This window comes from Mercenaria mercenaria, chromosome 16, assembly GCF_021730395.1.
Source record: "Mercenaria mercenaria strain notata chromosome 16, MADL_Memer_1, whole genome shotgun sequence".
NCBI lineage: Eukaryota > Metazoa > Mollusca > Bivalvia > Venerida > Veneridae > Mercenaria > Mercenaria mercenaria.
In genome coordinates this window covers 34766075-34789994 of record NC_069376.1, presented here as the reverse complement: position 1 = coordinate 34789994, position 23920 = coordinate 34766075, and the positions used below count along the sequence as shown (strand labels likewise).

At 32.5% G+C, this 23920-nt stretch overlaps 1 protein-coding gene across 3 annotated transcripts in view; it reads left to right on the top strand.

The window, feature by feature from the left end:
- The window catches only part of LOC128549619 (caspase-3-like), a 44734-nt gene extending 22334 nt beyond the window's left edge, over positions 1-22400 (top strand). For 2 of the 3 annotated variants that reach the window (XM_053526689.1, XM_053526687.1), the window contains 8 exons: positions 4129-4173; positions 6696-6787; positions 10139-10306; positions 13969-14182; positions 14552-14656; positions 14779-14888; positions 18036-18155; positions 18757-19115. In XM_053526689.1, coding sequence (XP_053382664.1) covers positions 4129-4173; positions 6696-6787; positions 10139-10306; positions 13969-14182; positions 14552-14656; positions 14779-14888; positions 18036-18155; positions 18757-18900 — 998 coding nt within the window. In that variant the 3' untranslated portion in view covers positions 18901-19115. Of the gene's footprint in view, positions 1-4128; positions 4174-6695; positions 6788-10138; positions 10307-13968; positions 14183-14551; positions 14657-14778; positions 14889-18035; positions 18156-18756; positions 19116-20237 lie in introns of those variants that run through there. The other variant, XM_053526690.1, reaches the window with a different exon arrangement.
- Positions 22401-23920: the final 1520 nt, after the last annotated feature.

The window sequence follows — 23920 nt, the reverse complement described above, 5'->3', positions numbered from 1 at the left end:
TGGTCCTGCAGTATCATTGAGATTATTCAGTGTAACTTTATATTTTTTGCCTGATGAAAAGCATAGACACCTATTTATACACTATTACATACATATACTGTATGTCTTTTCATCTTAGATATGCAATTCTTGTAATTTCATTGTATGATTCTTGTTTATAAGGTATATTATGCAAAAAAAAAATGAAATTTCAAAACTATACAATTTATGTTGACACAATATTAACCCTAACCTGTCCTAAAAAGACAACATATAGCCATAAGAGCCTTTCCAAGTTCTAACAAATACACAAGTACTCCACTTAGTCAAAAGCATCGGCAAAATGTTGAAACAAACGGATAAAAATGTTCGGCCCGGGTATAAATGTCAACACATTTTCAATTTTTTCGTGTTTTAATATTGCAGAAAATTAAAAGGAAGGCAGCAGACGTCTTTTGAATAGTTGACCATTATCGAACAACTTTAGCCATAAAAAGTCATATTAGGGATAAATTTGTCAAACTCAGAGCCACTATGTCTTAGTATCTTGTTGTATTTTATGCACGGAATTTCAAAATGGTAAATTTAGTAAGGTTACTTAAGATATTTGTTTTTGGAAATAGCTATATCGTAAATATTGACCACTACTTATAACTTACGTGGCAACGTTCGATATGAAAAGAGTCTAAATTCTCGCCACCTACCAGATTATGTAACAAGGAATGGTTTAAATATTTGATAAAGGCGTTTTCCGACCTGCCAAAAAATACGATAGAGATGAACTGGTCTAGGATCTGACTTATTTATAATGTACTTATTGTTGGATTTTTGAAGCAACCCGTCTACAATATTTTTCCGTTATAGCTTCTTTTTGTCATGGGCCTACTTTGCGATGCATGGCCCCATGGCTGTGTTTGGGGTGCTCTGTGCTTCTGAGACAAATCCATCTAGTGTACCTTCTGCAAACATAGCGTGTACGATACAAAAAATAAGTTACAATACTTAAGCTGCTCAAATGGAATGAAACGTTTTCAATGGATTTTTTGTAAAAATATAAAATGTAGGGATAACGCATGTTTTTTCGTGTTATAACGTCTGCAGAATCCCGAGGGATTGGTTGGTGCCCGAGCCCGTAGGGCGAGGGTACCAACGTATCCCGAGGGATTCTGCAGATGTTATAACACGAAATGAACATGCGCTAACGCTATTCTAGCATAAAACGCGGAAAAAATACTAATAAATGAATACATCCTACCTCAACGTCATTAAAGTTCCATGAACTGCGCGGGAATGTCTGAGCTGTTTTTTACGTCGACGTCATTTCGTTTTGAATTATCCGTTTTGGGGCCGAATGACGTTTACGCTTTGCCACGGAACTCGCATATATAAAAAGATGTTATAACAGCACGTGAGCGCGAGAATCTCTCTGTTAACACACGTTTTCTCTCCTGTTAAAACACCCCCGAAATGTGACAATAACAGCAGTTTTATGCTAGAATACATATTAAATATGTTTGTTTTTGTTTGCCGACAATAAGATCATTAAACATGCTTCGTTTTGAAAGACAGAGTTACATTAATTTACATGATTTCTATCAGCTTATATAATTTATATTAAGAAATATATATTCCGATTGAAATTTATACTATTGTGTCGATTATTTTACAAGCAAACAATGATTTATTTATTTTATAGGGTTTAATTTCGCACCTACACAATTATAGGTCATATGGCATATTTCAAGCTTTGATGGTGGAGGAAGACCCAAGGTGCCCCTCCGTGCATTATTTCATCAAGAGCGGGCACCTGGGTAGAGCCACCGGCCTTCTGTAAGCCAACTAGATGAAGCACTCCACGCCACAACTGAGGCTCGAGCCCACATCGATGAAGTGCAAGTAATTTGAAGTCAGCAACCTTAACCACTCGGCCAGGGAGGCCCCGTCAAACAAATAGGAATAAGTCAGAAGGCGTCTAGGATTAGGATTAACATATGCATGTAACGATTTCAAGAAACGTAATCAATATAATTATAAATAAACTTCATCGCTTTTATGTCTGTCTAAAAAATTGTAAAAATCTGTATGAAATGATATATAAATGAATTAATTGTGGATTGTTGTTTAACTGTTAGTTTGCATTATGATTGTTTATTAAAACAATAGAACATATCATGCTTATATACAACATAACAGCATAATTACACCATTTGTTCCCGCGGTATCATAAATAATATATTTCATCAAATGACATTTTTATGAACGATGTTGTTTTAATTTCATACTTTCCTCAATCAGATGCAAAAAAAAAAAATGAATTTAAAAGTTCAAATATGAAACCTTTATTTGACGAATTTCCAAGATAAACAGTGAATATTTGACATATATTTACATTCGCCCTTTTCTTTTCCATTGAAAAATTTGACGCTCAGTTCGTATGAACAGCAAAATTAAAGGCGCGAAAGTTACGTCAACGCTGCTTAGTGATAAGGGGCCGCTGTTTTGACGACGTCCGCGTACAGTCTGGGAGAACGTTCCTTGGATGACGTCGCAGTTGTTCCGTCTGGTAAACAGAATGGCCGGGAAGCTGATTTTGATATTAAATGCAACAAAATGTGTGCAATTTATAATATAATCTTGTTTACAAATGGAAAGGAAGTATAATGTAAATATAAGAAATGAAATGTATTTTTTCGGTGTTCATTACTATTTCTTGAAAAGTCGTTTTTAGAGCTACTTATCGTCATCCCAGGTGTATTTTATAAACAGTTATTATTCTCAAATTTTAATGCTTTTATAGCTCAACATTTAAAAACTGAAATTGTAGCTTTCGCAAACTTTAGCACACGAATAAAATATCAAATCCTGACATGTATTCTAAGTATTTTTCATAAAAGTTTGTTAATTTTACCAAGGACGTTATTTACGTCCTTAATTTTACTTCTTTATGGCATTATTTTTCAAGGTTAAACTTTGCCAATTGGTAATCTGAATAGCCACATTGAATTTTCCTTTCACATTGTGAGTTTCACGCCTCTTTGTCCAACTTACATGAAATCCCATCAGACTATCTGTTTGCCTACGGTCTACAACAAAGACACAAGCATCGTCATATCACCTCCTGTTCTACCAGTACTACATACATTGCTTTGTTTGGCGCGGAGTCTACTTTTGCTGCATCTTGCAGCAACTTTCGTACTTGTAAATGTACTTTATCCGGTCTTATTTTGTGTAATAACGAAACTTTTCTTCCTGATAAGTTCAGTTTGAACCAAATTATTTACATCAATCAACCTTGAATAAAAAACGCTAAAATGCCATTAGACTAATTTATGTCGTTTTGTTGAGCGACCTGTGGAGTTTCCACTTTTACTATTTTGGTCATGGCTTAAAAAGTATATATATTTTGTGTATGTATGATTTGAAGGTTTTGTTACGGATATGGTTTGCTAGCTTAAGAGTTGTTGATTTATTAGATCTGTCAACTTGTCTTTATATAGTAAAGTGGAAGGTCGTCTAAGAAATGCACAATTTGCAGGTTATCAAGTACGGACTTGAGTTGCACAATGTATATTTTCTTCCCATTGTGTAATCCATATTGTGCAACTGAACTTCATTCTCTTCCAAATCAAGAAGTCTATTTATACAGTCATCAATCTTTTTACTCTCCATCACAATTTTTTATTTCCCTTTTTATCTCCTCCAAAACGACATCACTATGATCAATATCACTTTTAGACAATTTGCTTCAACTTTATTATTCTAGCAGTTTTTTTCCGCATTCATTGTTCCTTTTTTTTAACTCTCCTTCTCCATTCAAGCTGTAACTCATATATTTTTCATATCACTGTCATCGCTTTCTTGTATGAACAATTTACGTCTAATCTTTCCTTTTTTGTTATTTACTCGTTTTATACGGACATCTCATTCCACAGTAAAAAATCACATTTAGGTTTTTTATGATCATTTATTAAACCAGTTCTACAACTTATATTAGAACACTCCTGATGTGTCTTGTCTGAGACTCGTGGTTTTTATTATTTTATTCAAGGTAATCTAGATACGTACTTCTTATATAAGAGAAAAGGTAATAAGGTGGTACATATTTTAACATGATATCAAACTAAATGTATTATGTTTATATTCTATTAGCACAAGAATCAAACAGGAGATGGAAAACCAACCTTGAGAAACATCGTAAGTATTCTAGGTAGCACAAAAAATGTAAGAACGGCATAAAATGTATAATTAGTTACTCTGTAACATGGATGCATTCATATATTATACTATGCTGGCCTTTATACTTTTATCTTTTATTTCGGCCTATAAAGTTGATTCTTGTAAAGGGCAAAGCATAACGTATATAAAGGGATTCGCCTAGCAAAAGTAACTTCTATTTACTTTGTCTATGTATGTTTGTGTACATATTTATTATGCTCAATATAAATTCTGCTATAGTACTTCAATTTTAATTGCCTACGTTCTGTGAGTGTTGCTGGTCCAACTGAGACTTTGTCCTTGCTTTTTAACGTATATTATGCAGCTGTGCCACACATCACGACCCTTTTCTTAGACAGATAACAATACAACGAGACAAAGTAAATTTTCTAAATGAATTATTTCTATATAAGTAATACAATAAAAAGGGGCTTATCAACGTTATTTTTTAAATTATAACTTAAGTTAACATTTTTGTTTTGATGGCCTAAAAAATGTACTTTCAACTTTACGGCTTCGATTTAATTTCATTAAAAGAATTGCATGGTGATACTCGTTATTAACTAAACTTTTGAAATATCGACCGTGTTTGATTCTTTTTCTATGTACCTATAATAATGACTAATTAGGCAATATGTGCTCTTAAAAAATTGCGCATTTTAAAACAGTATGTGGTACTGTCGGTGCATTCTTCGTTTGTATAAATTGATTATGTCTGCCAAATATAGGCTTCATAGATACATCTCAACATCATGAGACGTACTGATATTCAAATTAAACGAATATTTCCTATTTCGCACTTAAATTGCATGATCATTGACAAAACGACAAACATATTTGTTTTTTCAACAGGGATTATAAAATATAGACATTCATCTTTTGTCGTACATTTACAACTCAGCCCATCCAACTAAGGACGCACAGTTGAATATTTTATTTATTTAAGGTAAACAAAACCACAAAACAGATTTGACTGGCCTCAATAACATGTAAATATCATTATATCAATACAAAAAGATAATAGGTACTTGTATATTTATGTTTCTTTTGTGTAGAAGTGACCATATTTTAGAATTTACTGTTTCACGTTGTGAAGTTATTACTCTTTGTAAATGGTCGTGGTACATCTTGTTTCGAAACAGTGCAGTGGTATATTTATATGTTAACGCAGCAATAGTTATCATTCTGTTGGATTAAAATATTATTTGCGACAGTGAAAGAAACAAAAACTTTTGGGTAGCTTAAGTCAAGTATGCAACAATTTGTGTGTACTACATCCTATTTTATCGTTTTAGTCTTTTACCTAAAATGTATACAATGGACGCCGTATGGTATTGAAGCATATGAACTGTCTTAGTATCGACTCGCTGATTTGAGACATTTTAATTTGTTTCAGCGCTGTACATGTGACTGAAATTGTTGTCAGTTTTATCAATTTTACGGCGGTCAATTATTACGCAATGTGTTTCTGAGCTCTATTATCTATTGCTCAAGTTAAATAAAACTTTTACAATTTTGCTTTTGATTATCTTTCCACTTTTATTTTTATGACAATAAAACAATGTCTTTAATCTTAATTTTATATCTTTCCCCTATTTAAGTGGTACACCAGGCAACATCTTATTGAATAATGATCTCTTTCAGCTGGGCTATCACAATAAAACTTTACGTTATTCAAACTTGGATTTAAGATTTGAAAGTAACTTGAGAGAATTTTTTGCAAGAAGGTATATCACATGGAAAAATATTTACAAACACCGTAAGATTCTTGATCATGGTAAATTTTAAAACGTTTTAAAATAGAACTCGACTAGTTTGAGACACACCGCACGTTAGTGTCCTTTCCATTTGTACTTGAACGCTAAGCTTTCAATCTTTATTTTGATATTGCCTAACGGATAAGTCCTAGTATAGTCCTAGTACGTGGCGACACATATAATTATAATGTTCAGTTAATACATAACTTTGTCATTTTGTTTTTGGTTATCACCGATTTCCAAAAAGATTTGAGATATATCTATACTGTATTTTGCATATATTTATAATGTACTTGTTGGATTTTTGACAACCCGTTTACAATATTTTTCCGTTACAGCTTCTTTTTGTTGTGGGCCTACTTTGCAATGCATGACTCTATGGCTGTGTTTGGGGAGCTCTGTGCTTCCGGGAAATCTACCCTTATATTTTATCTTTCTTATTAAGATGGTTAACAATGTAATAATTGAATAATCCCAGAAGTTGTCTATCCTGTTTACTGAAGCTTTGAATAATATTAAAAGTATTTAAGCAAATTTTACTTTTTAAAGTCTATTATCTTACTAAATATCTATTATGTATGTCATATATTTCAGTCAAAGTCATAAGGTAACCCTTCAATTTCTTCCTGCGTTATAATGATACATAACCTGTCTAGGCATTGGGCATAAGCTTTGAAATATAAAATCTGCGGATACATTTTACTGCCACAAATTATAAAAATTCATTATTACATTGAAATTTAGCTTGGCTGAGGGACCCACCTGAATGTCTTAAAGTCAAAGAAAGAACAGAAAATATGGGAAAACGGATAAAACAATTGGAGGAGGATGATGAAGTAAGATTTAGTTGTTTTCGTTTCCGGATCCTAGGCTATAACATGATATTCTATAATTAAAGCTTTTACAACAAAATGACCAGAAAATATAATAATACTGTACACAGCCTAAGGTTGTTTAACAATTTTGCCGTCTCTCGGCCTCTCAAGGCTTTTATGACAAATACCTTATTTTTAAATCCTAGTGATTGCTGCTGAAGAAAATGTTTTTGTGCATTACAGATATGAAATATTGCATTTTTAACTAATTCAATGACATAAAATCCTGTCTTATTCAAACAATCATGCAAATATTTTAAAATACTCTATGAAAGTTTCTGAATATCTCAAAGTTATAATGACAAAGTGTAAGACGTTTTATTATTTTAGTTGTAAAAAATGGCGATTCATTTTTCACTTTACCTTTTATGAAAAAGACCAAGACCGTTTGAATATATACATGTAAATAAATATTAGTAAGTTGTGTGCTGATTGTCCAAGAAATACTGCCGCTGAGATATAAGGTATCAAGGAGAAATGTTGCAATTCAGACTAATCCAGGAATAGTAAGACGGAAACTTTGTAGCATTTCTCTTGTTCTACTTTAGGATTTCTTTTTTAAATTTTTAAACGAATATGTTTGTGTTTCACGTATAAGGCCTTTAGTTACCAATTTGTAAGTAAGTGATTCACCTGGCAGGGATAACTTCTATGTACAATGCACTGTAACTTTGAAACATTGTGGGGATAGAGAGTAAGGGTTTGCGCGAAATTAACCGCTTTAAGGTTCCCAGTGGTGTTTTTTGCCAATGACCGTCCCACTACCGTGCCCCATTGTAATCCTTATTTTTTTTTTGTTTTATCTTTGCTGTATATTTGTTATACATACATACGTCGGTGTAAGGTTTTGTTTTGGGAGATTGTGTTCTGAACACTTAGCTATTCCTATTAGATCATTGTCCTTGCAAATTATTTTTAAAGAAAAAAATATCCATAAACTAAGATTGTTTTAGCGACGATTTTTATTCAGGTCGATGACGTTAATGAAAAAAATTCAAATCAATTTAGAATTAAATTTTTGATTTACTTGTAGTTAGTTTACTCTTAAATATAGTTTAGGAAATTAGACGGAAATCGAAAATTCTCATTCACTTTGTAAGATAGTGGTCTAAATTAAGTTGTTACAATGAAAAATCAATGAAGTGTAAAACACAAACAAGCGAGATAGAAGCAGATCTGTTCATCTTTTTGATGTCATTCCAAAATCCATATCAGTCTACTGTTTTGCTGATGACCAAAGAGCAAATAAAAGCTTATCTGCTTCCGTAATCGGACACCTCGAACGGTGCGCATTTACCATCAATGACTGGATGATTAGAACTACTGAAAATGAAGATTTCAAAAACTGAATTTATGTTGCTTGCAGACCTCAATTGAACAAATGTTTTAGAAATTCCATTAACATTGCTGGTGATGATATCAAACGCAAAAGCACGATGCATTTCTTAATGAACCTTGAAGATCATTTTAAAGATCATGTAAATCGCAAATATTTTATAGCCATTTTGAATAACCTACAAATTATGAACATCCGAAAATATTAACCAAAGCAGACACTGAAATTTTAGTTTTATCTCTAGTTATTTCTCATCTGGATTATTGCAATATCACACTGTATGGTACTGCTGACTATGGCATGTCAAAGGTTGCTAAATTATATAATCTATTTTGTTATTATTGTATGTCTGTTATTGTTATTCAATGTCGAGTCATTCATATTCTAAATCTTACCATTGTTATTCTATGTGTCGTTATTTTATTGTATGTTCGACATTCTTATGGTAAAAGTCATTATTGTTTTTCTATATTTCGTTATTGTTATTGTATCTTTGATATTGTTATTCAATGTCGCGTCATTCACATTCTAAGTCTTACCATTGTTATTCTATATGTCGTTATTCTTATTGTATGTTCGATATTCTTATGGTAAAAGTCATTATTGTTATTCTATATTTCGTTATTGTTATTGTATCTTTGATATTGTTATTCAATGTCGTGTCATTCATATTCTAAGTCTTACCATTGTTATTCTATATGTCGTTATTCTTATTGTATGTTCGATATTCTTATGGTAAAAGTCATTATTGTTATTCTATATTTCGTTATTGTTATTGTATCTTTGAAATTGTTATTCAATGTCGTGTCATTCATATCCTAAGTCTTACCATTGTTATTCTATATGTCGTCATTCTTATTGTTTGTTTGATATTCTTATGGTAAAAGTCATAATTGTTGTTCAATATCTGATGATTCTATTTTCAAAACGTGTCATTCCTATTCTATGTTATGTGATTGTACTTGTATATCGTCGCTGTGCTATTTATATCCCTTAGAATGATGTAATTATTTCCCATATTTTGTAAATTGGCTCGTCATCAACGAAAGTAGACCACGTTTCCATTGAGAAATGGAGAGAACATATTCTCTTACTTTTACGGTTTGGTCAGTACCAGATTGTTAAGAATGTTTATCATTGCTGATTTTGTTTTCTTGCCGGTTTGATGCATGTCGGTTTCTAAGAGAAGCGAATTTTTCTATTAATTCTATTTTTAGTAACAATGACCTAGGTGATCTTGACCTGACCCCAGGGATTAGTTTTTAATTCTGTGAGATTTACATTTTATCATTAATATTTCAAGGTTTGTTAATGTATGAAGCCATTGAAAATGTAATTGTATAGAAACAGGCATTTAATAAAAAAAAAATAGTTTCAGTTTCAAATGTAATGAAATATGTAGCAGACACGCCCCAGCTGAACCCTTTGATATCATTATATAATTATGATCAGTAACGAAAGACAATATTTCCACTAGGTTACCAACTACATAAAGTGTTCAATATTTATATCTATAGCTTTTACAAACAACCAAACATACCAGTTTAAACATTTGGCTAGTTTTCAATGTTAAAGATTCCAGAGAGTGACTACAAACATTTACTCAAATTTCTTAAATAAGACATCGCTACGTCTGATTCATATGGACATGAGTGGGCAAATAGAGTTCGTAATCAGTTAATCAAGTGGGTTTTAGGAGTGGTTTGGCTAAAATCGTTTTTCATTTGACACACCAATTTTTTTTTCAAGGACATCAGGAGATACACCGTTTTCGAAAGCCAATGGTTGCAATTTATATTTTACTAATCTGGACTTCAAATTAGAAAAGTATACTCATAATCCAAAAGTATTTTATTTAAGGAGTTACCTATTCGCACAAACATTTCTATGTAATGATTATGCTTTAATCACAAATTTTGATAATTACTCTCGTTCCAAGTGACAAACTGGCATAGTTATTGTGTTTTCTTTATCAGATTTACATGATGAAGGAAGGTGGTAGAAAAATGTGTCTCATTATTGGAAACACAAAGTGCAAAAGCTATGAGGAATTAATGGGATGTGCAAAAGATAATGCGTATCTTTCTGCTTTGTTCAAACAACTAAATTTCGAAGTAACAGTGAAAAACAATCTTACAGCAAAGGTAGTGTAAAGCTGTTTATTTAGAAATTTTGTATTTATCAGATGATATTAAAACTGCAGGTTTAGATTGAATCTGAAAAATTGATTATATTAATAACCAATATTTTACGCTATACGGTAAGGATAATTTTAGTTTTACTTTTGATTTGCAATAGAAAAGAAAGTTTGACTGCTTATACCACAGTTTTGTGTATGTTTATCTGAAATGATAGTGACCAATGTGATTATGATATTTGTGAAAATATTGCATGTTGTGTTCACTCGGCGCAACACATTTCAATAATCAACACATGTATTTTTAATTAAGTCATGGTTTTCGGGATTTGAGAGTGTACCCATTTCTCCCGCACGTACGAGAAAACAAAGTATATGTGATTTCATTTACTCAGCAATTAACTTATACATTTGATTTATATCAATAACCTGAAACTCATGTCGTAAATAAGCTCTTCTTAAAGACGTGTTGACATTTGATTCGGAGTATATGTCCGTTAACAGCAGTTCCGTAAAGTTATGCCTAGTTAGGCCTCTTGCTTCGATTCGAGCTTGTAACAGTTCTACTTTTATCGTGTTGAGTGGCCTGTGGATTTTCCACTGTTTTATTTTATTATCACAGCTGAGTTCTTTGTGCCGTGTTGCGACCGTAAAAGTATCCACGTGCATTCAGTCAGAGCTGTTATATGTCGATCTTTTCAGAATTTTCATCACATTTATGTTGTATTAGTGGAATTGTTTAGTTTTTCAACGTGAACATTTCGGCTTGGGTGTTTGCAGTACTCCCGCTTTAATAGTTTTTGGTATTGTTTAATCACTCCTTGAATATAGAAGAAGAAGAAGAATGTTTTTTGTTTTTACTTAAACTGTACACAGTTTCTCGCCGTACATGAAATATACAAACAATAAATAACATTTTAAACATTGAAATATCAAAGCATATCTACATAATGATAATATCTGACTGTTATATATAGAGGAGCTAATATTCACATGAGGATGGTCTTGTAATACATAATATCATACATGTAGTCCAGCTGTCCAAGCTACATGCAGAAATATATGCTCAAGTTGAATATACTGATCTGTATAATATCAATTTTTACAATAAATGTGTCCAGAAATTTGGCCAGTCATCCACTAATCAACCAGTACAATATTAACGTTTAACAAATGTGTAACTTTACAATTCATAACTGTGGCTAGTTTCTATTCGTAGTAGATTTTCATTGTAGTAATCAATGCCAAATAAGGATAGCCGAGATTCACACCAGCTAGTATCAACCAATCACGTTCCACGCATACGGATTAGTAATATAAATATAGTGTCTGCCTTTTTAATTTTGTCTTTTGACCAGTTTCTGTTATTTGCAGGATCCATATCTAAGATCTAAATTCTGGTTTCTTTAGTTCTGCTCAATGTTTTCTCGTTTAGGGCTAGAACATTATTTTGACCGGGGCCGTTTTTCATAGAATTGCACTCATGGATCTTTGAAGGTTCAATGTGTACCGCCGTATGAACACATCTGCGGATGTTTCTAAATTGTTTTTTTTTTGGTACTTGAAAAAATTGCAGATGTTGAAATCTGTTCAACCTGTGGTAAGATGGCGTGGACATAGCATGCATTTCCACTATCGTCAATGAACAGGCTCAATCAAAGCGAGTCTGCAACATTCTAATTTTCGTAGTGGTTTGAAACCTGTGGAGTTTATTTTGTGTGGCATTATATTAGATTAGAGATGTATCTTTAGACAAAGACAACAATTAGTCAGTTGTTTGCTTTAAAGAAAGAATATCAGTAGTAAAAACACTTATAATGTAAATGCTGGAGTCCTTCGAATATTACTGTTGACAAAGAGGCATATCACTGTAAACTTGAAAATATATGAACTTGGTTTTAGTTCAGTTTAAAGTAAGATACTAATTAAGATATATTTTAACCTTCCATTATTACCAATATGCATACTTTTTAGGTCACCTAAGCACAGAGCGCCCGGGCTGAGCTTTTGTGATCACTCATCCTCCGTTCGTCCGCACACTTTTCTTCACACATCATTTCCTCTGAAATCATGCGGTGAAAGTTGATGAAACTTGGCCTGGATGTTCCTTGAATGGTCTTCTTCCAAAATTGTTCAAACGGTTTTGCTTCATTGTACATAGGGGTTGCAGGAGCTTAAAAAAGGAAAATGATCAAACGAGATCATCTCCTTAAATAATTTTACACAAAGTTCCTTCTGTGACACTCTACTAAGATTGTTCAAATTATTCTGAAATGTCGAAAAGCATGGCCACCAGGGGCCTCGGACACTTTTCCCTTTCACAGAAATGGTCCTAGTGTGACTCACTACCGAAACAATTCAAATTATTCCAATTCGTCAAAAAAAGGCCGCCAGTGGGTGTCGTCACTTTTGCCTACGTGAACTTAGAAATATCAGAAATAGCAGGCCTTTGAAAAACAAATCACAAATGTTCCTTTGATGACCCTCTACAAAAGTTATTCAAATGATACCGTTTCGTCAAAAAACATGGCCGCTAAACGTTTAAAGTGGAAAGTTTTAAAATTTTCTTGTATAAAACTTCTAGACCAATTTTGAAAAAAAAAATCACAGAAATAGTCTTTGCGTGACCGTCTACCAAGATTGTTCAAATAATTCCGATTCATTAAAAACCATGGCCACCAGGGGACGGGGACATGGTTTCTTGTTTTCCCACTATGTATATAATGGAAATTTTAAAATCTCCTTTACAGAAACTGCTTGCCAAATTTTAAAAACAAAATACACAGATGCTTCTTTGGTGACCCGTAACGACGATTTTACATATAATTCCGTTTCAACAAAAACATGGCCGCCAGAGGTTATGGATACTTTTTCCAATATAAATAATAGTGGAAACTTTAAAAATCTTCTTCTTTGATATTGTCTCTTAATAACCTGTGTAATCATTCCCCAAACTTCTTCCCCAATTCACCCCGCCCCTCCCCTCTCTTCCCCACCAACACATACATTACACGCCCGTATTTTTTAATATTCTTTTTAGAAAACACTGGCAATAATTTAAAATAATTGCACAGATATTTTCCTTGCATAACCATCTACCAAAACTGAACAAGCAAGCAATGTAGCTCAGGTGAGCGATCTAGGGCCAGCATCGCCTTTTTTTAGCAAATTTATGTTGCTGTCTTGTCTGGCCAGAGCACTTCACATTTCCGACAAACAATATAAGAATACGCTTACGTTTTCCAAATGCTTCTTTCTTCTTTAATAAATTTTAAGTTTTTGAAGGATAACAACAGATTGTGTTATAAGCTGAAATTATACCTTCCGTATTAAGCTATGCTTACCTATTGATCTGAGTACTATGATGCATGTTCTTATACAATATTAATGCATATACGCAGAATAAGTTCAAATTTCGCAATATCACACTAAACGATTCATACATGCGGTTAAATTCATTTTATTACAATGTGAAGACTAATAATGATCTGTGTCTGATCATATTGTATTTGCTTCAGTTTGCTATTATTACCAGTGATTTCATTTCATATGACAAAATCAACATATGATACAATCCTGAAGAGTTATGTCATATTCACTTTTAATCTTTTAATATGAAATTTTACATTTAAAACAATACTAGTAGTTAATATTTATATTTACAAAAAGGAAATGACGGCATTCCTAAACGAAAAGAAGGAAAACCTTAAAGACGTTGAATGTTTCGTATGCGCAATAACAAGCCATGGAAATCATACAGGAATTCTAGGAACTGATGAAGAAGTGACCTCTTTTCTGGATATTATGAAAATGTTTGATAGAGACAACTGCCGTGAATTGTCAAACAAGCCAAAACTGTTTTTCTTTGATGTCTGTCGAGGACGTAAGTTTTGCTTTTTTGCTAACAACAGCATATTGTTAACGTCACGTGGTGAAATGTATGGTTATTCTAAACAAAAACCTATAAGACTTTCAATGAACAGCCTGTCGTCATATGTATATTACATACTTTATTACAGAAAAACAATAACTGCGACTTTTATAAGGTATTGGGTCTTCTATGTTAACAAAATAATATGAGCCTATTGTGTTGACACTATACATTTTTACCTGGTAAACGGCCTATCTAGGTTAAGAAGCTCAAATGCAGTATACTGCTTTAAGTTTATCATTATGGGGCGGCACATACGAGGCCTGTCAAACTTCAAGAGAAAAACCTGTTAGGCATATATTTCTTCTTATATCCCAACAGGACACGAAGACGTTCCAAAAAACCCGACAGTAGTGAATGAATCAACCGACGCAATGATTCCTCCAATAAAATCCGATATTTTAGTAGCCCATGCAACATCACATGGTGAGTAACATTACTTAATTTCCTTTACAAGAGCGAATAGAAACGTTTTCTATTTTAGTCATATATTTTCTTTTCAATTTTTGTTTGAGTGTGACTTTTCTGATCCTATAAATCTTATGCAGATTATGTTTCATTTTGCCATCCGGAATATGGATCCTGGTTCTGTCGAAGTTTTGTGAAAGTGGTCAGCGAAAACGCTTGCAGATATAACATTTTAGACATGCTTTTAAAGGTAAGTAACTCTAACTATTTCTTCGGGTGTGCGGTGAATATTTTTCTGGCTTTGGTGAAGTTGTCAGTTAAAAATTAATTCTAATGTTAATTTACCAGAGCTCAAAGCTTGACTAATGTGTGTGAACTATATCTCACTCTTTCTTATGAAGGCAAAGTCCGCTAAACATGTCAAGACGAATGTTATCCTTATTTGTTTTTATACCGCAGCAATTTTAGCATCAAAATAACCCATATGTTTCCTTTCGAAACATACAAGTGCTTTGATAACATCCCCACGCCACCTAGCACCAGCCTAAAAGGACCTCTAAAATAAATTTGAGAACCACTTGATTCAAACAGTATCGTGTATGTTATCCCATTTCTCGATGTATGTCCAATGCTTCAGGCATTATAAACTTAACTGGTTTGATAACTGATGTATTTTTTGTAAAGTGTGGTTTTAATTTTGAAAATGTATGGCTTTAAGTCATTAACCATATTTATCATATGAACATATCATCATATCTAAATGGTAAGCCAATTATTTAAGAAATGAAATATATTTTTCGGTGTTCATGCGAAATAAATGACAAAATATCGGCAAATTCATGAATCGCTTTAGCGATTTATGTTTAAATTGCCGATCCTATTCTGTCGTTCATTTCGCATGAACACCGAAAAAAAAAGTTTCATTTCTTATATTTTTACAGTATATTTCCTTTCCATTTGTAGAGAATATTAAATTACAAATGCACTCATTTTGTTGCAATCAACATTAAAATCAGCTTCACGGCCATTCTGTTAACTAGACAGAACAACCGCGACGTCATCTAAGGAACGTTCTCCCTAGCTATACGCGGACGTCGTCAAAACAGTGGCCCAATATCACTAAGCAGCGTTGACGTAACTTTCGCGGTTCATACAAAATAAACGTCATAATTTTCAATGGAAAATAATGGGGCAAATGTAATATAACGGTATAGTGTTCGACGACTACTGATATGGTGCAAACAATGATTTGAATTTCATGTTTGATTCTTCAATAATTGGTACTTATTTCCAAATGACACTTGTAGCAGTTCAAATTTATACTATATTGGTACATGTCCCATACTTTTTGCTATGGCCTGTATTAGACTGAAAGGATTCCAGAAGATAGAGGCAACTGATTACAAAACTCCTTCATCTTGAAATCCCTAAAACTTGTACTGGAAAAAAATATTGCTTACTTCGATGGGAAATAATGCTCATAATGATAATTGGCAATTTACGTGACATTACGTAATTTCCAGATCCTGTTTCGTCATTCTTCGGCTGTTAATGAAATTCTATCATGCAACCAAAAGGAGAATGCCAAACTCCGTTAAGGAGAATAAGTAATCGCACAGAAATTGCTGATATTCATTACGGGTCCATTACCTTAAAACGAAAGGCATAGAAATTGAAACCAAGATCGCCCCAACAATTCTTTAAATGAAATCATTAATTTACACCCATGTATTCAATTCTCGATCGGTGAAAAGGAAACCATTATGTTATTTCTAAACGTTCTTGTAATGAAATTTTGAAATTCAATAATAACGACCTTTGCACTAAACCAACTGACAAACCCAGTTGTCTAACCTTCAAACATTTAAAATCATGAAATCACAAAACGATAAACATTTTCTTAAATTTGGTGACTAGAATTGTTACTATAGCAACACATGAACAATGAAATATCAACTTCGTAAACAAATTTACCCGGACGAGGTTTTAAGTTTCTGCATTTCAAAAACAAATCAAAGGAACCTATAATAAAACTGTGATGCTTAATATCACGGTGGGGCGAATAACTTACCCCGAGTATAAGTAAATACATTTTATCGAAAGTGACACAACTGATGACAATTGGAATAAACAAGAAGAAATATTGGTTAAAATTTTTATCTTAAGAACTGACAAATGTACCTCGGGTAACTCTTCATATAAAAATGCAATAAAAATCAAAATTTGTACGAAGGTGTGCGCAAGTAATACACGTGACTAGACAACTGAACAATCAGGTAAATAACAATAGTAGATTTGAAAGACATAATACAAATTAAAACTTGAAAAAAATATTGGAACTAAGACTATATAAAATTATTATGTTATATAAAGCTTTTAATGAATCTGTTCTTTTTCTACGTATTTTGTTTTTAGATAGTGTTGGTAATAAGTGAACTATATTTAAAGTTGTTTAAGTGTAATATATTCAGTAAATTTAGTGTTGAAATGTTTCATTTAAGGCCACTTGCTAAACAAACTTGAAATAAAGATCTTTATTATATACCTATACAAATTCTGTAAAAAATCGGCTTGTATTTCACAACCAAATATGAACAAGCAAACAAAAATTCCGTATTGTAACTTTTAAATTCCGTATTGTACCTTCCGTATTGTATGCTGCCGGACTATTTTCATTAATATGCATGATCCGACACATTTCTATAAATAGCGCACATAAAAACTTCACTAAGTTCCATTTAATATCGATAAACATTGAAGATTTCGTTTAAGAACAAAATAATAATCAAAATGGTAAAGGTATATAATAAAAGGGTCATTTTAACAGTAGCTAGATCTGGGACTTTGTATTCGGCTCTCGTGGATTTTGCAAGGTCGGATCACACTCGGCGCTTGCGCGCCTCGTGAGATCCGATCTGGCAAATTCCACTCGAGCCGAATACTGCATCCCAGATCAAGCTACCGTTATAATAACCCTATTTACTTTCGCGACTTGTCTAAATTATAACAAAAGAAAATACAAACAGGGCAATAACTCGTAAAACGTTTATGAAGGTATTCTGGTTCTATACATACTTTACCATCTCATGATGATAAATAAATGTACAACGTTTCACAGGTATAGCTCTTATAGTATTAAATAAAAGTTGACTTAAACAAAAAAGCAATATATAATAATTTCCCAAGTACAGTAAGCAGCATTTGAAAAATGAATGTAAACTTATTGATCTGAAAATGTCAATAGTAGTTCGAACCTGTCTCACCAGCATTCAGACTACTAAGAGGATCAGTGTACCTTGATACAATTCCATGTGAAATGAAAATTACTTTGTTAGATAAAGCTGTACCTAATGTACCATATTCTAATTCTTCATTGTTGTATATATTGAAATAAAAGGTCAACAGAAAGGTTGGGGAATTTCAGTCAGCGAAGGGGAGCCTGCAATCTGCACAATTCGATAGTTCTATGCGAAAACAGTTCTTCTTCTCTCAACCGGTAATACCGGAAAGACTTCAGGTAAACATAATTACTTTCTTACAATTTTGAAAGCCGCGTTACTGTCTTTATTAAGACTAATGTTGACAACAGAAATATTTTGATATCAAATACAGTCGAAACTCGGTATCTCAAACTCGCTTACCTCGAAATTCCGCTTAAGTCGAAGAAATTTTCAAGTTCCACCAAAGTTCCTTCTTTATATATGTAATTCAACTCCGGTTACGTCAAAATTTGACTTACCGAGACTCCGGATGTGTCGAAAGGGATTTTCAGTCCCGTCAATAAAATTCAAGTGCATTGTAAGCTCGGTATGTCGAAGTGAGAAAAATATGCGATAAAACTGCACACATCTCATTGTGAATGTGGTTGGTTTTTAACACATGTCCATGTTTATTGCTTAACCAGAAAGCCGGGATGCCGACATATCAAAGATGCAGCGATTATCAAAGTTAAATGATGTCATACTTATTTGCACGTGCCATGATGATAATTGTTTGATGTAAATATTAGATTTCTTTAATAAGCGATCGTTTGTTTTTGAGACGTTATGAAAATTGCTTTTGATTTAAACTAATTAATTAACGTCTTGCGTGAAAGCATCATTTGTTCAAAATGTCAGATCAAAATGCTGTCAAACCTCCGGGAGAAACGTGGTACAAAAAGGAAACCTGACTCAAAAATATTTGAGGTTAGTATCATTTTCATTCTTCGAAAACTGAAAACTTTGATAACACACAAACTGTACGGAATCATGTACGCGTAAAGTGTCGACAGTGTATACAATGTATCAAGGAAACAACTTATTTATCATTTCGTCCATATACGTCCCTCCTCATAACTCGAATTTCGGTTATCTCGAAATAAAAAGCACGGTCCCTTGAAATTCGAGATACCGAGTTTCGACTGTAATTTCAAATCATAACATGAAAGAAGCAGCAAATGTAAGGACTTCCATTGATATTTTGTTGATAGTAAGATGGGACATATACATTTCATTTGGCTATATATTTTAAATAAGGTAAATCTACAATTATGAAAAGTTTAACTAATAATGCAAACATGACAATAAAAGTGCGATTTTCCCATTGTTGAAAACTGCCCGAAGGACAAGTATGTTTACATCGTTCTAACAACATTTCAAGCATAAGACCGTACTATTCCTATCGCCTGAATCCTCTTCTTTGAAAATATGTGGTTTTATAAAATTGTACATTGTACAACAATATTTGTTTCAAACGTGCAGAACTATCTTAATTAATCTTATACCCGTGCCAACATGTAACACAGGTACAATTGAACAAGTATTATTGTACAGTGATATATGGTTTTGCAGCAGTTTTTTGCAACGTCTTGTATAAGGTATTGATCATAATCTAAAACAGTAACATTCATACCAAGTGTTAAAATGAAGCATAAAGAACGTAGTTTTAATGCTAATTATTATATAGTGCTTTGAGACAAAGTTCAAAGGTTTACAAACAGTCAAAACCATTATTACCAAATGCTTGACGTCGTAAAATATAACATAATTGCATCCAGTGTAGTAGTATTTGACATAACGTCGTTTCAAGTATGAATGATGTTAGTCACACTGAATTGGTCTGTGATAGGTGAAGAAAAACAAATATCTCTGAAGGTTTGTATATTTCCATATTGAATTTATTAAACTCGTTCAAAAATAAAGTTAAAATGCTTGGCAGAGCCTCGCGTTTTGTGTCTTATTCAACTTGATTAATAAGACACTGGTGTAATTTCCCCTCCCTATATGTTTTGACTAAGGAAGGATGTCACCGAGTCTTATAACTGTGACCTGCAACAGAATATTAAATTCCAATATAATATAGCAAGGACAAGATACGTCAAAAAATTTATCCAAGAATATATAGATGTCACAATAATAAGCAGGCATTGTTAAAAAAAGGATCTTTAATATTATTAATTAATTAAAAAAGACTTTCGGAATACATCAAAGATATTCAATGGTAAGGATAAAGGGAAACTGAAAGTTCAATGACGCTTCTCCAAATTCTCGAAAAATACTTATATTTTTCACTTAAGTTAGTGTACTTTAGTATTTGTTTATTTTAAAAATTATTTCAGGCGAATGAAAATGCTGCAGGTGAACAAAATGAGTCTCAACCGATGCAAGAGGGTGCAAGTAAATAAACGTTCAGATCGGACTTTACAAAAGGAAGAAAACTATTACCGACATTGTAGCATGTTAGTGTTTTGCCAATGAATGCATGACATATCTTAATATCGAACAGTAACGCATTTTCCTAAAACTGAATAAAAGTTTAATAATTTAATGTAACGGTATTACGTTAATGAAAATGCGTTGAAACCGTGATAATTTGTTTAAATTTTCTAACAAAAAAGTTTTGAAATACATCCATAACCCAACTATTGTGTACTGTATAGTTTAATTATATTGTGAATTCCAGCGTTGCCTGATATAGGTATTCATTGCCACCAAGGAATTTTCGCAAAGATGTAGTCATTATTATATTGATTCCGCGTATACGTATACATTCCTGATTAATTGTAATGATATATGGGTAATCGAAGTGTCTATGTGAACGTTTCTACTAAATTATTTTCTATACGAAATAAATCTAGGCTAGCAAATGATGCTGTCTGTTTTATAATGTTTTCATTCGATTTCTAAAACATTTTGTGTTCTTGAGAAATGGTTCCAGTATTATTTGAAGACATAAAGATTACAAATTTTGGAAATTTAAGCATGAAGTTTTTCTTTAAAAATCAAAACTAAAATTGCCACAAATCATAAAAGGCATTATATTTATCCGGCATGTGTACATGACATTTGCTTGACAATACAACTCTTACCGCTTTACTCACACAAAAGACGACAGGAAATAATTCAACACAAATCGTTCGATAGTACCAGGAACTGTGGAAAGTACGCAGCTTTGACGGTTATTAGATGTGGTAAAGAACTTGTTGATGATGTCATTTTATTGTGCAGAAAATATATTAGTGTTGCTGTTTGCTAGTTAGTGCTGTCATTTTTGTTCTTGGAATATTTATTGTCGTACCGTTCGATAATTATGAAACAACAGTTTTAACTTTGATATATTCTATATTTGCTAATACATTTATACATGTACTATTATTTAAGTTCCCATTTACATTTATTAACAATTTTTGCTGTTGGTAAATTACATTTAAGTAACATTTGATTATATTTTATATTTTGATATGAATATTTTCAAAAAGTGGACTATTTCTTTCGAATTTGTAATAATTATTAATTTTATGAGATTTAACCAATTTGAAACAAAAGAAATATATATATGTTAAATTTATATGATGAACAATTGTATAATATAGCAGAAAAAACATTGAAGGAAATGCTGGTTTTTGGTGTTACATAGTTTTACGTCACTAAACATGCATCATTGAAATAAGATAAGTATATGAAGTTGTTACGTAACATTTTGGTAACTGTAATTTGTGCAAATATTAGTAGTAAATTTTATTCAGCATGCAGAGATGGTTTAAAAAGTTAGATAAAATATGTTTCTTTCATTACCCTAAGGGCAGTGTTATCATCTTTCGGCTATAAAATTGAAAAACATGTGCAATGCAGGTGAAGTGTCTTATAACATTTTGCTCTATGTCTGCATACTTGATGTATGATCGTGTCTGCTTGTGTTATAGGTTGAGCATGAAGTTTCATCCTGTTATTATAGAAGCTTAGGGCATAATTCACAGTTCCCACAGCCACATTTCTTAACTAGGTGATTACGTTTTGTATCCTCAAATTTTGCGCGTTTTAATAATTTCTTTAGATTTGCTGATTTTCGTTTGCTCTTGATTAATTTTTGCGTTGTCTAAAATTTCTATTTTACTGTTTTTAAAATCGACAGATTGTTTTCAATGACCTTAAAACTCTGCATTTCTCAGGTTGTTTGTTGATACGAATAAAGTTACTAGTATTGGGTAATATCTCTTTCCTATGCTTTTCCTAATTCACTTTTTGTAATTATTTGCGGTGTTCTAACATCAGTTTCAATTTATATGATAAAGGGTAATTAAGAAGTATAAAATAGTTGTTTATTGTTTGAAAGTTGGTGAATACGTTGACCGGAAATAAGGCATTTGCTTCAATCTTTTCTCCCGTGAATAAAGGGAGGTGAACATTTTGTCTTGATTTCGAATGATACGAAGCTGTACGCATGCATTATGGTAGTTTGCTTTTACAGTAATACTGAAATAAAGTATGATACCCATTTTGAAGTTACTGATATTTTTTAAATGTTTTCGTTATACGACGTTTAAAATGTTGAAGTATATCATATTTTATTGCCTTCATTACATGGAAATACAATTCAATTTACCAATTTCATAAATGCGTGAGTATGCAAATTATATATGAAAGCTAAATTGTCGGGTTACAAGTTTAAACAACAAACGATGTTTAACCTTTCCATAAATGCATTAAGCTTTAAAAAAAAAAAAGGCAACAAACACATAAGGCTTGGCTTGTAAATTTCACCTATCCCCTTATAATATGAAAACACTTTGTGTTGGGAAAACGGTACAATCTGAAAGTGTTTTTCTAGCATCAGCATAACATTAGGTACACCGGATGATCATTCACCGGGCTGAAATACCAAATGAAAATAGACTGTAATTATTTCGTAAAGTCAATGTATTGGTCTTTCTCTTTCATTGGGTTGAAATCAGTATTCAATTGTTTGTGCGATTTGTATCACTTGTTTAGTTCCCTACCAGTTGAAAACCGGGGAGACCGTAGCATCTATTCGCCAAAATCTATATCCTGAGAACGCTTGGAAAGAATGCAAGGTTTTGTAACGACACTAGATATGGTGATAAATAACTATAAGGAGATTATTCTCGTCCTTGGTGTTGCAATATCAAAAGTACAAGTTGTTATTTGCAACTAATAGGTAGAATTTGACAAAAATATATCGTTAAATTTAACAACTACGCGTTTTTTCATAAAAAAAAACACAAACAAAAAAAAAACATACATAGAAGACAATATAGAAAAAAATCTGCATATTTCTATATTTTATGTTTTATCTGCTTCCTGGTCCGTCTGTATGTCATTCACAAGAGGAGAAAATCACATATCATTAAAAGTACAATATATCTCACATTACAGATAGATAGAAGAAAAAGTAGAGTATATGCTCATGATTTTATTTCGATCATCTGTTCGTCCGTCTGTATGCCTGTCAATTAGCCGTGTTGCATTCCGTACTTGAACACAATGTTGTTATGTTTTCTTGTCCGGGATGTTGCACGATTCAAAACATCTCATGAACTATAGCAATCAAACCGAGCCTACTAATAGTTTATGGCAGTATTATAGATTACGCAGTTTTCATACATATTACGTTACATGTATTTCTGATTGACTGAAGGACATTTATGGGTTAATCTTTTTCTCGCGTCTTAAGTATTTTGATGTCACGATTTATTAACACATAAAAACGATTTCACATATGACACTTAATACGAATTTTATATTTATAATGCATGACTGTAAGTCCTGGAACGAACTCGCAGTCGTCCGGTGATATTATTACGGGAAAGGGCATTACGTCAAAATCACTCCGGAAGAACTACGTTCTAACGTAAGTCATGTCTCAACGGTATCATGTGACAAAATCTCAACGGCGGCTGGTTATGGTATCGCTCAGTATTTCACGGCTGATATAATTTTCATATATAATAATTACTTTGATTACATTTACTTGTGTCTTTGCATGAACATGTATTCAGATTCT